The following is a 14056-nucleotide window of genomic DNA, read 5'->3' on the forward strand; positions in this document are numbered from 1 at the left end:
TAAAATGGATGGGCAGGCAGAACTGCAGGGAGCGTGCTCCTCCCAATCAGGATGAATCATTCCAGTAGTTACTGTTTAGATTGATATAATTTTAGTTATAATTATGGGTAACGAGAAGGCGTTTAGAGCCTGTAACATTGTAATTCATGGTGAGAGGAGTCCTAAATGAAATAAAATATACCCGGATTTGCTGTTTCCCCCTTTCTTGGTAGTGTGCACGTGGCATGGTTCTTTAAGGAACAGATTTTGTGCTGCTGCAAAAATCTAGCAAAAGTAGGTCAAAAATGACACCTAGAGATAACATGTTTGGTAACCACAAAGGGCCTGTCTGTGTCTTTCTATGTGGCCTTTAAAGAGTCCTGCAATTTATTGTGATAGGTACAGCTGCAGCCTGGAAAAGTTTTGATCCACAGGCTCCCATGGACTGCGGTGGGTGGATCACAGAGGAATATTGTCATTTTTATTATCCCATTACATAAACAGGAGCTGGTAAAATGATATTAGCAAAGGTATGGAAATACAGAGATGACATTATAAGTGCATGAACCTCCTGTCATCTGCTTGGCTCTGGAGTTCCATCCCACCTCAGACTGTGCCACTGAAGAGGTGGCAGAACCCAAAAATCAAATGGTGACAGTAATGCTCAAGAAAAGGACTTCAGATACTGGAAGGACCTCACAGCACCTTCCAGGATCTGAAGGGGCCTTCAAGGAAGCTGGAAGGGGCTTTTCAGCAGGAGCTGGAGTGACAGGACAGGGGAGAACAGCTTCAAACTTAAAGGGGAGACTTTTAGGTGAGGTTTCAGGAGGAAATCCCTCCCTGGGAGGGTGGGCAGGCCCTGGCACAGGTGCCCAGAGCAGCTGTGGCTGCCCTGGATCCCTGCAGTGTCCAAGGCCAGGCTGGACAGGGCTGGGAGCAGCCTGGGACAGTGGAAGGTGTCAAAGGGTGGAACAGGATGAGCTTCAAGGTCCCTTCAACCCAACCCATTCTGGGATTCCATGACTTGAGACCCATCCCAAGCGCAGGCAGCCCCCAGGAGGCAACGTCACTCCATTGGTGTGGCTTTGGGCCGTGGGGAAAAGGGGACACTGAGGGAGCAGAGAAGCTCTGGGGTGTGCAGGTGAGCTGGCCACTGCTGTGTGAGCTGGGAGCCCTGGGGGCTCCGGGAGCCGGGCAATGCCGGTGTCACCGCTGGTGTCACCGCCGGTGTCACCGCCGGGCCGGGCGTGCCGCGAGCTGCCGACGCACACTTGACACTTGTCTGGGGCTGCAGACGTGTTGGAGAGCTCCTCTCAGAGCTTTCACAGCTGTGTTTTCCTGGCAGTGCTGGGATGAGGAGAGGGAAGCTGTGCCATGGACAAGGAGAGGGAAGGAGGCTGCTGGGAGGAATGCGGAGTCCTGACACGTCCGCGTTAAAATAGATACGGCTTTTTACATCTGCTGATGGCTCGATAATTAGTGTTAAATAAAAGCAAAGCTTCAGTATCTGCAGCTGATATTTCACATATGCTGTACAAGACATCAGTATAATGAACACCCTCAGCCACGTTTTCAGAGCATGATTTAAATGATGGAGTTTTCTTTATGGCGCAGGAAGCACCAGACTCTGCCCGTCAAGGGCTGCTGGAAAGTGCAGGCTGCTCTGCACTGACTGCAGGTGACAAGCTCTCCACAAACTCCCTGAATCTCTTACAGACTTGATAATGAAATACATAAACTATGACCCTTATTGATCAGGGCTCACACTAATTAATTTCCCAAAGTCCTGTCCCAGCCTGCAGTGGTTTCAATAAAACTTAAAAAAAAAAAAAACCCACAAGGATGGAGACTTCAGCTGGCCAAAAGACCTTAGGGGTGAAGTACTTATCCCATGGAAATCAATGCCAAGTCCCAGTTGAATTGACTTGTGCAGAGATGTTACCATTAGTCAAATATGTGGACACTGAGCCTCAGAAGTTTATTTGTTGCTAGAAGAGTTTCTTGTGGACCTTCCCTCTGACCAGAGTGCCTCTGGAGTGTCTGCCCAGGGCTAGCAGTGTCCTCAGAGTTGTTCTGTGACAGGGAAGTGACCAGGAATATTGCTCTGCCTATTAAAATCTCAGGGCCTTCCTCACAATGGCACTAAAAGAAAAGGAGGCAGGAGTTTGGCTTTTCATTTTTCCAATCAAAGCTTTTATAAATATTCCCCACTGGCAGGGAACGAGTGCCCTGCAGTAACTTCAAGACTCCATCCCGGATTTGGGATTTTCAGTGACATTAATTTGGCTTAATTATCCTAACGATGTTCTGGAGGCAGAGCTGGCCTGGTGAGGAGTCACCACTCCTGCTCCCAGCTGGGTCCCTCTGTCCCTCATCACAGCCCACGGTGCCTGTGTCTCACCTTTGTGAGGGAAGCAGATGCTGCAGGGCCTGGGATGATGCAAGGCAGGGCTCAGGTGGGATGTCTCAGGGAGTTTTCCATCCTGGAAAGCTCCTGGAAGGGTAAAGCCCAATGCCTCATCCATCCCCACACTTGGATCGTTTGCAGAGGCGATTCCACAGGGAGAATTTGGCCACAGCGTTGCTGTGTGTCAGCTCCAGGCCCTACAACAGCAATGCTTCTGCATTTCTTTAAGATTTGAGCCGGGGATAAACTGGCACAGCTCTGCCCTTTTGCAGTGAAAAATAATAGCTTTGCAAAGTGAGAATTGCTCTGGAGTGTTACCTCTGAAACCTAAAGGCAACATCTTAAAGTGTCAACATGCATTGCTTTTAATATCTTTTAAGTGGGAATCACGATCCAAGGTATTCACCACAGTTTCAAACTGCCTTCCCTGCACCCTCAGTTGCCAAAAGCTGTTACGTTCCGCTGCCAAAACCTCCTCTCCCCTTCCAACAGTTTCTCCACAGCAGGTCTGGGTTGCCAATGCAAAACTCAGCATCACTGTGAAAACTGAAAAGGTGAAGATATTGTAAACCAAACCAAATTATAAACTGAGTAGCATGAAGTCAATGGACTTTTTTGTTTTCATATGGAATTTTTTGAAAAGCTGAGTTTATTTTACTTTAAATAAAGCTGCTACTGAATTTCCAGTTGATTTAGCCAGAACACAGAGAACACACTGCAGGATTTGAGTTGTGTTTGCTGAAATATCCATGGCCTTGAACAGATAATATATTTTTCGGTAACATATTTCTCTTTGCCCACTGCAGCTCTTTTTTTCCTCTGTGCTCTCTCCAGATTGACTTTCACTCTCCTTATTGCCTGCCTCATTTCTCACCCCATTTTTCCAGTTGTTTTTTTCCTACTGCTTTCCTCAGTATCTTTCTCCCTGGTTATAAGCAAAGCAGAACCCGACTTTGGGCTGAACTTTTAAACCCACATCTTGACATTAAATAAAACAAGCCCCTTCTGTCTCTGTGCAGCAGTAGCTTCACAACTTGAGTCACTTAGCACTTTTAGCAGCTGCAGGATGGAAAAAGTCCATTGGAAGATGGTTTTTAATGCTGGGGAGGTGCCAAGAGAAGCAGGAATAACACAGGAATAACACAGGAATAACACAGGAATAACACAGGAATAACACAGGAATAACACAGGAATAACACAGGAATAACACAGGAATAACACAGGAATAACACAGGAATAACACAGGAATAACACAGGAATAACACAGGAATAACACAGGAATAACACAGGAATAACACAGGAACTGTGGGGTAATTGGACATTGTGTAGGTACCGAGATGACCAACTCTCCGTGAGGATTTTAGAGCATGTTCTTGGCTGGCTGTAGGAAGGAATTCCACCTTTAATGAACATGGGGAGAAGACTGTAAGGGCTCAGTGACCAGGCAGAGCCTCAGCACCGGCTGGAGTTCACCCCCTGCTCCGTGCGTGGCTGTGGAACCAGGATTCCACCCACGCTTGTGTGTCCTTGCTGGCTGTGCGCCCGCGGCTGCAGGAGATAAAGCAGGGATCATTTTCAGGGGTCTCCACGGCTGGAGTTCCCGGTGAGGCCGTGCTCAGCCCGTGTAACCGTGGCTGTGTTGTTGTTGTTGTGCTTGCAGGACGAATGCCTTAGCGCAGCTCTCCAGCCCGGCCCCGCGCCCGGCCCCGCGCGCCACCGCCGCCCCGACATTGAACTCACTGCAACCCGGACCGAGGAGGCTGCCAAAAAACTCCTGCTATCCTTCTTCATCCTCACTAACAATTTGGTAATGAAGTATTGATTTCCGCTCCCCTGCTTATGGACGATATTAGATTTTCATTGATAAACTGCACTGGGGCTGTCTGGTCTCCACTGTCCCTTTTTGCTGTCACTAAAACAAAGTGCCACTGAAGTAAGATAATGACTGAGAACATTGATGTACTTATTTCGTCAATTTGTAACACTTGACAGGAAAAAAAAAAATTCTTCATAGTTTAATGTCCAAGTGTGCTACACAAGATGCAGTCACGTTGGAAGCTTTACTTTTCATGGTAATGTCCATTTCCTATTTATAACCCCTTTGGGATAGTTTGTCTAAAGGAAATGTTTCTATTCTGTGCAGCTATTACTGTTGCACCTGGGTTGCCCAATCCAGTCATTGCACTAGGGATCAATACATCACAGTAAGTACAAGAATTATTAAGTTAAAACAGATTCTGAGCCAAAAAACCTCTGAACAATGTTAATCTTCTGTGCAAGTTGTTCAAATAGTTATGCTTAACCATGTTGCTGCCAAAGATTTGTTTGAAATGGATTATTTTCAGTTTGTTTTATTCCTCAGATATATATATATATTTAAATCTCCATTATGGTTTATGACGAGACATATGGGATGGAGGGATTTTTAAACAAAAGTACTATTGTTAGATTATTGAACATTATATAAATATAGATATATCTATATATAAATATCACTATATAAATATCTATATATAGATATAAAAGAATAAAAGTAGAATTCCTTTCTCAGTTAGGTGAGTTCAAATCTGAAATTCTGTTGTGGTCAACAACAGGAGAACTTTGGATTTGTGCCACCAAAACTGGGATCAGAATCTGGAGTGTGAGCTGTGTCCGGCCCGGCGAGCGCCCACCCCGACCTGGGAGAAGGGGGCTACAAAAATGGCAACTTCAAATTTGTGCTTGTGACTTTTTTCATTAAAACTTCGAGGGCCCAGTTTTAATTTGTGGAATATTCACGTTAATAATGAGATCTAATTAAGACATCCATTAAAAGCCCGTTAAAGTTAATTTAACGTAAAAATTCCAATAGAACTGTATTAGATTTTCTCCATTAAATTAACGTTATGGATTTTTAACGGATGTCTTAATTATACATTATTATTAACGGGAATACTGTATTACACAGATTAAAATCGGGTCCCAAGTCAACTCCCAGAATCTTCCAGGCTATGGCAATGTCACGAGTCCCTCTGTTCCTAGTGCACTGCCTGGAAATCCAGGCGCAGCCCTGTTTGCTCTGGCTCAGAGAAAACAACCTCCAGCAGACAAATCCATCTCTGCATTTAACGATGAACTTCCCCTATTCTCCAAGGAAAAATAAGTCTGGATCCAGTTGTAAATCGCTATTCCGTGGCAAATGAAATATTCAAAGTATGCGAGGCACAAGTGGAGAAGAGGCTCTTTCTCAAATCTGAAAGGGCTTTGGAGTGTCTTTTCCTGTTGTTTTGTTTGCGATGCTCAAGGATGGAATTGAAGTGCTGCAGTCACAAAATCAGACTAAATGTGCGTTCCCTGTGGCCTGTGCAGGAGGGCTGGTTCTGGCACTGCTCGGGAAATTTTGACATGATCCCTAAACTCAACATGGAGGAGGAAAAAAAGGCCCTTCTTATTTACCTCCTAGGGAAAGTGTTGCCCTTATGCCACATATAATAGCAAATTGCTTTTTTTATGGCATGCATAACCTAGATGGGAAAAAATATGGCGCTTGAGGGAAGGAGGGAAAAAGTAAATGAAGTTCCAGGAATGTCATTCTGAAGTAATGAGGCATGGACAGAAAATATACCCCTCACATCATCGGATTGAGATGGCAGTCGAAATAGCTTCATTGAAGTGTCAGCACTCATCCATCAATCAATCATCCACAAGGAAAAATAGCGACAGTACAACGGGGCGGCTTTTATGGGATTTACTCATGGGCATAGGGAATAGCAGCTCAAATGTAGTTCTGACATGAAAAGCAAGGTGCTGATATTATTTTTTATGATGGGAGGATCATAAAGTGAATTGAGAACAGTGAGGTCTGTCTTTGCTTAACCTATTCAACTGGAAATGAACGGAGCTCAACTGGAAACGAGCAGAGCCTTCAGATGGGTTAAGATTGAAGCCTGCACCGTGCTGAGCACCGGCCATCGACAACAAAATTCTATTAAAGCAAAATCAATGCATTAGCATCGAGCCCCTCAGAAGCTGTTAAATTGCACAGCCCAGGCCGGAGTTATGAGGTGAAGCTGCACAAGGTGGGGCCTGTGGTGCCGACCCAAAGGCCACGAGCACCGAGAAAATCGCCCCCGGGAGAACCTGCACGTGTGGCTCCTGTCCCTGAGCTTTTGGGTGCAGGGACAGAATCCCGGGCTGCTCGCAGCACCTGGCAGGTGAAGCTCCCAGCCCTGATGCTGTCGTGGCCGGGAGTTTGGCTGTTCTTTAATAGGATTCTCCACGCGGGGGTTGCACCTGAGGCAAGGCAGAGCTGCAGGAATTCCCACACGGGGAGCACTCGGGAGCCTCTTCCCACAAAAAGGAGGCCTGGGGTCCCCATCCAGCCCACAGTATCCAGAGCTGGGGCTATCGGGGGCACCAGCTGCTCAATTTTGGCAGGAAAGAGGCTTTGCTGGTGCCCCGTGAGCTCAGGGTGACCATGGGACACACGGCCCCACCCCAGAGCTTTGGGGAGGTTTTGGAAAGGCCAAACCCCCTGAGGGAGGTCAGGTTTTGCTCAGGAGTCTTCACTGTGTGGCAGCAGCCACTCTGTTTTAAAAATCTGCCCACAAACCTTCATCACACGGTGCTAAAGCTCGATCATTTCGCCTGCATCGCTGTCCTCGGGGAACGTTTTAGGTACACATTTGAATTAAGTGATTTTTATTTTTTTTTTTACAATACGATATAAAAAAAGGAAAATGTATGTCTCTCCTCTCTTTTCTCTGTACGAAACTGGATGAGTTGATAGTTTTTCTGTCATATAAATCAGGTAACACAAAAAATCATTGCATCTTTTCTCTGTCGCCGCTACTCAGTATCTATCGTTCTGACTTTTATTCTTATTGGAGATCATCAAAACATTAATTAAAAGCCTGGTGATCAAACAGCCGAATATTTATGATTCACGTCCTTGCTTATTAACAAGTGGCATATTGATACACCACATATCCAAGCTGTTTATGCTCTTGTGCTGAAATAAAGCAGGGAGAATTGTTACCCTCACACGCTGCTTTGAAAGATGTATTCAGAAGGCAGAGCTCCCTTCCCGCCACCATCCATGTCAAAATAAGCCATATCACCTGAAAAAAACCCTGTTCTATTTTAAAACAGGGAGATGTAATTAGCATCCCTCTGGGGCCCAAGATATAAGAATTTCAGTGGATCAGTCTCAGGTGTTTTTTCCAGGTTTTTGTTACTTAAGCTGAGAGGAAGAAGGACATTTAACTTTAAAAATGGCTGTCATTAGTACAATAATAATTGTTGGGTTAAAAAAAAAATCTTTGAGAATCTGCTAACAAACCTGCCCAGTAATTACTTGTCAATGCAAGTTATCATGGGTTTTATTACCTACTTGTAAAAGTATTTACAAGACTGACCTCCCTAGCTTTTTTAGAGATCAGGGAGGATATAAAAAGTCATTTTAAAAATCAATAATTATATACTAGCACGATAGGGGGTGAAGCCTTCCAAGCCAGCTTTACAGGCTATTGAGTCAACTCCCATACATTCAAATGGCAGGGATTGTTTCCCTAATTTTTGGCCTCTTTTTCTTTCCTTAATCATGTTTTGACAAAGTGCCATATTAATTGATTACTTCATACCCACAGTGCAGCTTCTAAACCAGAGGGGGATATTCCCACTGGGAAGGCCCCGTGCAGGATTTGCAGCAAAAGGAGCTGCCCTTGGTGAGCAGGAAAAAGGGAAAAGGAATGTTGGGGTTTGGGGTGGGAATGCTGAGGGGACACTGGCTCTGTGCTGGTCCCCACTGCCTGATCCAGACACCCAGGGTCATGCTGTGGGTGCTATTTTGGGATGAAACCTGCTGAAAACACAAGGGAACGGGAAAGGCAGCCTGAATTTTGGCAGAGATTGAAGAGGTGGCTCTGGCTGGGCTGTCCCCTGTCCCCTCTCCGTATTCCATCATCGCTCCAGGGCTGGCAGAGGGGGATCTCCATCACACAGGGCTTTTGTCCTCACCAACAGATATACGACGCAATTTATATTTAAAATTCTCTCTATAAAGACAGTATTGATCACAGATTCCAGATCAATACATTGCAATTACAGCAGGCTTTAAAGGCCATCTGTCCCCGAGCAGGAGCACTGATAGAGCCACCTCCATAGATCGTGAGCAAGTGCTACTGGTACTGCCCATCTCCTCCCAGCACAGCCTGACATGTCACTGCTGCTCCCGGGAAGTTGGGTTTGGAATTATGGAGCTGGGATTCCCCCAGATTGACACCCAGAGCCCCCAGACCAGCTCCTCGTTGGGTTTCACAGCGGGGTCAGTGACACCGGGGTTTTCCTCACCTGGGTTTGCTGCTCCTCATCACAATTTGTCCCCCGGGTCACAGCTTCCCTTGTCCTCAGCTGGAAAAGGTCAGCGAGAAATTCTTGAATTTCACTAGAGCTAAGAACATTTCCATAACAGGGCTGAAGAGTTTGAGTTGAACATTGTGGGTGCAAACAGAGCCTTTTTCATGTCACAGGATCATTTAGATTGGGGAAAGATCTCCAGCATGGAGTCCAACATTTGATCTTTGTGTCAGGTTGGACCTCAGCAAGTGTAATACTTTTAACCATAACAAAAGAATAAAGGACATGCATCTAAAGGCAGATTTCAATCACATTTCATCAATGAGGTCTCGATTGTCAGCCCCTGAACTCCAGATCAGCCTGTTGGTTGATGGCCCTGGGTGAGGCACTGGGTTGTTATTCCAGAAATGCTTCCTGGGTTTTCTTTCTGTTCTTCATTATTTCCTGCAGTGGAAAGCACACAGAAATTAGCATTCTTGTTCTGCAGTTGTCTTCTGACAGAAAGTGAAAGAATAAAATAATAAAAATAATGGGTTTGCAGTGGGACTGGAAGCTGACTGACCCCACACGTGCTGTGCCACATCCCCTCCGGATCCTCCTTGCAAACACCTCCCTCCCATTCCAGTCCAATGTCTGAAAAACAGAAGGCAGATTCTGGATGCATTTATTCCTGAGTAAATCCAGAACCACCCTCTCAAACACAGCAGATTTTCCCTCTGTTTTCACCCAGCTCCAAACGCCATCCTCCTGGTCCCAGCCTCAGATTCTGAACGAATTTAGGCATTTTTGAAAACAAGTCCAGCAAACTTCAGTCTCTAGCTCCAGGCAAATTAAATCCCCTGCAATTCAGAAGGGTTTTAGTTATGGCAAGGAGGTGATTGCAGAACTTTGATATCAAAGTGACTATGCTTGTAAAAGTAACCCCAGTTGTATCACTATAAAGCACTTTCTACTGGTACAGCTCCTTTTGCTCTGCTGGACCAGTTTTACAGAAGTGCAAGCACTTTTATCCCAGTATCCTTCAGTCCAGTGCTGGTTTTTGCTTTGATTATGCCAGAAGAGATGTGAAGAGTAGATGAAGTTTCAGATGACGCTTATTTATTGTACCAAAATGTCTGCACGATTTTTTCTTGGAGAGTATTTTTAAAAGTGAACTTGCTGTACCACTGGACTTAACTGCAGAGTAATAAACTTCCAGTTCATCATCCCTCTCAGCTCATGAAATGTCTTTAGGCCTTTGTAGAAAGCCCTGTTTGAGACAACAGATTAAACACTAATCCTGGCGGATCGCACAGCTCCACTTCAGTTCACACCATCGAGCTGAGCAAACTTTTTTTTCCTTTCCTTTCCTTTTTTGATCTAAGTAAAGGCAACAAATTCTTTCATTAGACTCCTTAGATGAGATAGCAGGGGGAAAAAACGATCAGTATTTCATGAAGAAAATAACATCTTGCAAAAATGCAGCTACGTTAAAGGCAGGGAACGCTTTCCCCATCCCCACCCAGCATCCACATCCTCACAGCAAACTGAAATGTGGGAGATTTCTGTGGGCAGTATTTTCACTTAGAAATGGTGCAGGTAACATTTAAGAATGGGGTATCTGTGTGTATCCAGGAGCACCTGCAGGTGCACACAGACATTTCTTACAGCCCCCAGCAGACACAGCACACAGGGGGTGTGTGTGTGCATCCCTTCAGCAGCAGGGATGGCTCTGCTGGCAGCAGGAGCCTGCAGGATGCGCGGGGCAGGCCTGGCTTCACCCCGCAGCAGGCTGGAATGTGCAATACAGGCTGCACAAGCTGACAGCCCAACAGCTCTCATTTGGCTCAGGGTATCCTCTGTCCCATGTCTCCGGTACAATGCGCCCTTTTGTCTCGTGCTCAGCCACCTCTTTTAATCCTTTGTTGGTCTTTTACTCCGTGTGTTTGTTTTGGGTTTTGTTACCTGGAACGTGTCAGCACGAAGCAGGAGGGAGCCACCCCCGTGTCAGTCACGGAGCACCCTTGGCCACGCTGGTAAATTCGGATGGGTTTGCTCTGCCCCGGCTTTGGTTCCTCGCACGTTTGTTGTTGGCAGCATCCTCAGGTTCCACCTGTGACCCGCGGTGTGCGGATTCTGTTTCAAAAACAATAACGAAAATAAGAATCAAAATCTCATTTCTCTTTAAAAAACCCCAATGTATATACTCCAAACGGCAAAAAGGCAAGATTAAACCCATTTTTTATACGAACAACGCAAACGGGACTCCCTCGCGAGAGGCCTCGTGGTGACTTTCCCTGGCGAATGTCTCGGTGCTCTGCACTCATTTTGTAACCAGTGCATGCTGTACAGAACACATTGCCTGAAACTCAGAGAGGAGGGGGCCAGGCTGCTCCTCCTCGGGCACTGCAGCTTGTTTGGATGAAAAGTTGCGCCTTTGATGCATTTTTATACTGTACATATTTGTATATATTAACTATATTGCCATGTTCTGAACACAGATTTTGTTATATTTGCTTGTTTCGGTTTCCTACAAAAAAAAAAAAAAAAGGTCCATAACGGGGGATATTATTTTCTTTTTCCATGGAAAACACGCTTGTAATTTTTGTTTGTTTGTTTTCTTGCTCATCATCTTTGAATGGCTCATAAAGGAATTAGAGAGGAGTTTTTGGAGAAGCAAATCTGTGTTTGCATGAGACCTGCCCGATTGCTGGCTGGAAAGGGGGGCGGGGGGAAGAGGGGAAACCTAAGTCAAGTTTTGCTTTTAAAGCATGCTTAGTCCCATGGGAAACTCATACATGTACAATTATTCTCTTTGTATTTTATCTAATAGTGCCTGAATTTTTTTTTTTTAATGTCTTCTTGGAGGAACAATTCATATTTGTCAAAATTTGAAACATTAGCTTAATTTTGTTTTCATGACCTCTCATTTCTTCTCCTTATTTATTTTGTTGCTGTTTATAATGGGCCCCAAGGCCATCTCTGACATTGCAGTGTTCTTCTTCCACATTAAGGATGTTTTTAAAATTACCGAGATTATTGAGCCAACAGGCTGCTTTAATCAAAACCATGTTTCACTTGGTTTGGATGGTTATGAACGGTCCTGGCAGGGAAAAAGCCCTTTCTGCCGGGAGGACCCTACCATCTAGTGGCCCCAGAGCTTCATCACACACAGGCTCCTTCCCAATCCTCACTTTCTCCAAGCCTGCCTGGCAATTTGGCTTCCAATTATTTGCTTATTACAACTAACTTCAACTAAACAAATTGATAATGTTAATGGCTTTCTTCCCCCCCACCTCCCTTCGGTTGATTGCTAAATAAATTCGTATAATTTATACTAGAGGAGATTATTGCTTTTATTGTTTTGGGTTCCCCCAAACCAATTATTAACAATCAGGACTATGTATCTCATTAAATTTAAATCAGGTCAAACCTATTTATCTAAGGCCTTTTCTGATTTACAGGAAGATGACTGCATTCCAGAGCATTTAAGATGTATTTCTGTGTATGATTTTGTAGCATTGAAATCTATTAACGGTGATTTTTTTTGTTCTGTATTTTCACCAGGGTAAATACAATGTATTAAAAAAAATCCCTCAACTTTCCCACAGAAAACATTACTTTTTATGCCCAGGGATTTTTAATTTTTTTTTTATAAAATCACTGCAGTTTTAGAACTGTAATTAAAGCCCTGAATAATAGATCACACATCTTTATCTGTTATGTTTAAAAGGAAAAAAAATAGCCCAAACTGTTCACATAATCCTGAATGCCTCATTTCCATAAAAAAGGTTTCTATACATATATTATTTACATTTTTAAACATGGTAATTCTTCCCTTTGTGGCATAAAATGTCTCTTTTCCACTGCAGCTACTGGAAAGCGACTGCTCACATCTGAAATGTTATCGTAATTTGCATCAGGAAACCCAACTGCAGACATTAAGGACTTGGGTGTGTTCAATTATGATTTTGCTGGAGGCTGTCCCTCATTTTAATGCTGCACTCATTGAACCACCTTTCTGAAATCTGCTCACCACAGACACGCTTCACAACATCATTAGCTTTGCAAATGGCTTCATTTCAGTCAACGCAGACTTCGGGTTTTTTTGGCCAATTGTAAAATGGAAATTTGAAAAGGGAAAAAAAGAAGAAAAAAAAAAAAAACAAGAAAAAAAAACAGATGCACTTAAAACATGAAAAGAATTATTTATATGATAAAAATATATTTAGATTTTCAAAGCACAAGACTGAACAGAAGTGCTCTTTTTATGCTTTCTGAAGATGTTACTGTTAAAAGTCTTTCTACATCAGGCTTAATAAATCTGTAATGACATTTGATGGATTGATTTTTGTGTGGGTTTTTCTTTTCTTTAGTTCTTTTTCTTTTCTTTTCTTTTCTCTCTCTGCAGAGAAAGAAAAAGACTGACCTGGAGAGGCTGTGGGAGTAAAAAAACCACAGGAATGTGCCTGTTTCAGTAAAACTCACGCAGGATTTCTCGCAGGCTCCTTTCCCTTCAATAATAATCACTTAAAGTAAGAAAAAGAGGGGGGGAAAGCAACACCACCACCCTGTGCTGGTTTCTCTCAGTGTTTCCCTCTCCCTCCCCTGGCTCTGGGGTTATTTATGGGGTGGGGGGACACCCCCATCGATCTCCCCACAGTGCCTCCGGTCCTGCAACACCGACCTCTTCCCTTTTTTTTTTAAGTGATTAAAAAAAGAAAAAAAAAAAAAAAAAGGACTATATTACACACATTTCAAGAGACCCCTCTAGGGTAAAATAAAAAGTATATATAGATGGCTAAAATAACAAATGAATCATAAAGGCCCGAGATGGAGAAGGCCTATTAGATCATCCCCTCTGTCTCGCTGTCTGCTCCCCGCGGGCTCCCCGGGCCGGCCCCGCGGGGGGTTCGAGGGGACGGGGACAGACCCTGCCCGGGGAGGGGACGAGCCTGACCCCAAACCCTCCAGAGCCCCACGGGGCCGGGGTGAGCCGGGCTGGGAGGGGAATCACCCGCCTGGGGCTGGGACTGGGATCAGCAGGGATCTACAGGGACCCACTGGGATCAGCAGGGATCCACAGGGATCAGCAGGGACCCACTGGGATCAGCAGGGATCCACTGGGATCCTCAGGAGCCACTGAGATCAGCAGGGATTCACAAGGACCCAATGAGATCAGCAGGGATCCACAGGGATCCACAGAGGTCGGCAGGGATCCACTGGGATCAGCAGGGATCCTCGGGGATCCATAAGGATCTACTGAGATCAACGGGGATCCACAGAGACCCACTGAGAGCCACAAGGATCCACAGAGATCCACCAAGATCAGCAGGGATCCACCGATTTCCACAG

The 14056-nt window shown here is 44.8% G+C and overlaps 1 protein-coding gene across 6 annotated transcripts in view; it reads left to right on the forward strand.

Annotated features, from left to right (window-relative positions):
- TSHZ2 (teashirt zinc finger homeobox 2) overlaps positions 1–13402 on the forward strand; it is a 214502-nt gene extending 201100 nt beyond the window's left edge. For 2 of the 6 annotated variants that reach the window (XM_063404190.1, XM_063404191.1), the window contains exon 3: positions 4047–7298. Coding sequence is in view for 1 of the 6 variants with exons in the window: in XM_063404191.1 (XP_063260261.1) it covers positions 4047–4048 (2 nt within the window). In the remaining 5 variants the exon portion in view is untranslated. Of the gene's footprint in view, positions 1–4046; positions 7299–12573; positions 13052–13112 lie in introns of those variants that run through there. The other 4 variants (XR_010081182.1, XR_010081180.1, XR_010081181.1 and 1 more) reach the window with 4 other exon arrangements.
- Positions 13403–14056: the final 654 nt, after the last annotated feature.

The sequence above is a fragment of the Prinia subflava genome, chromosome 8 (assembly GCF_021018805.1).
Source record: "Prinia subflava isolate CZ2003 ecotype Zambia chromosome 8, Cam_Psub_1.2, whole genome shotgun sequence".
NCBI lineage: Eukaryota > Metazoa > Chordata > Aves > Passeriformes > Cisticolidae > Prinia > Prinia subflava.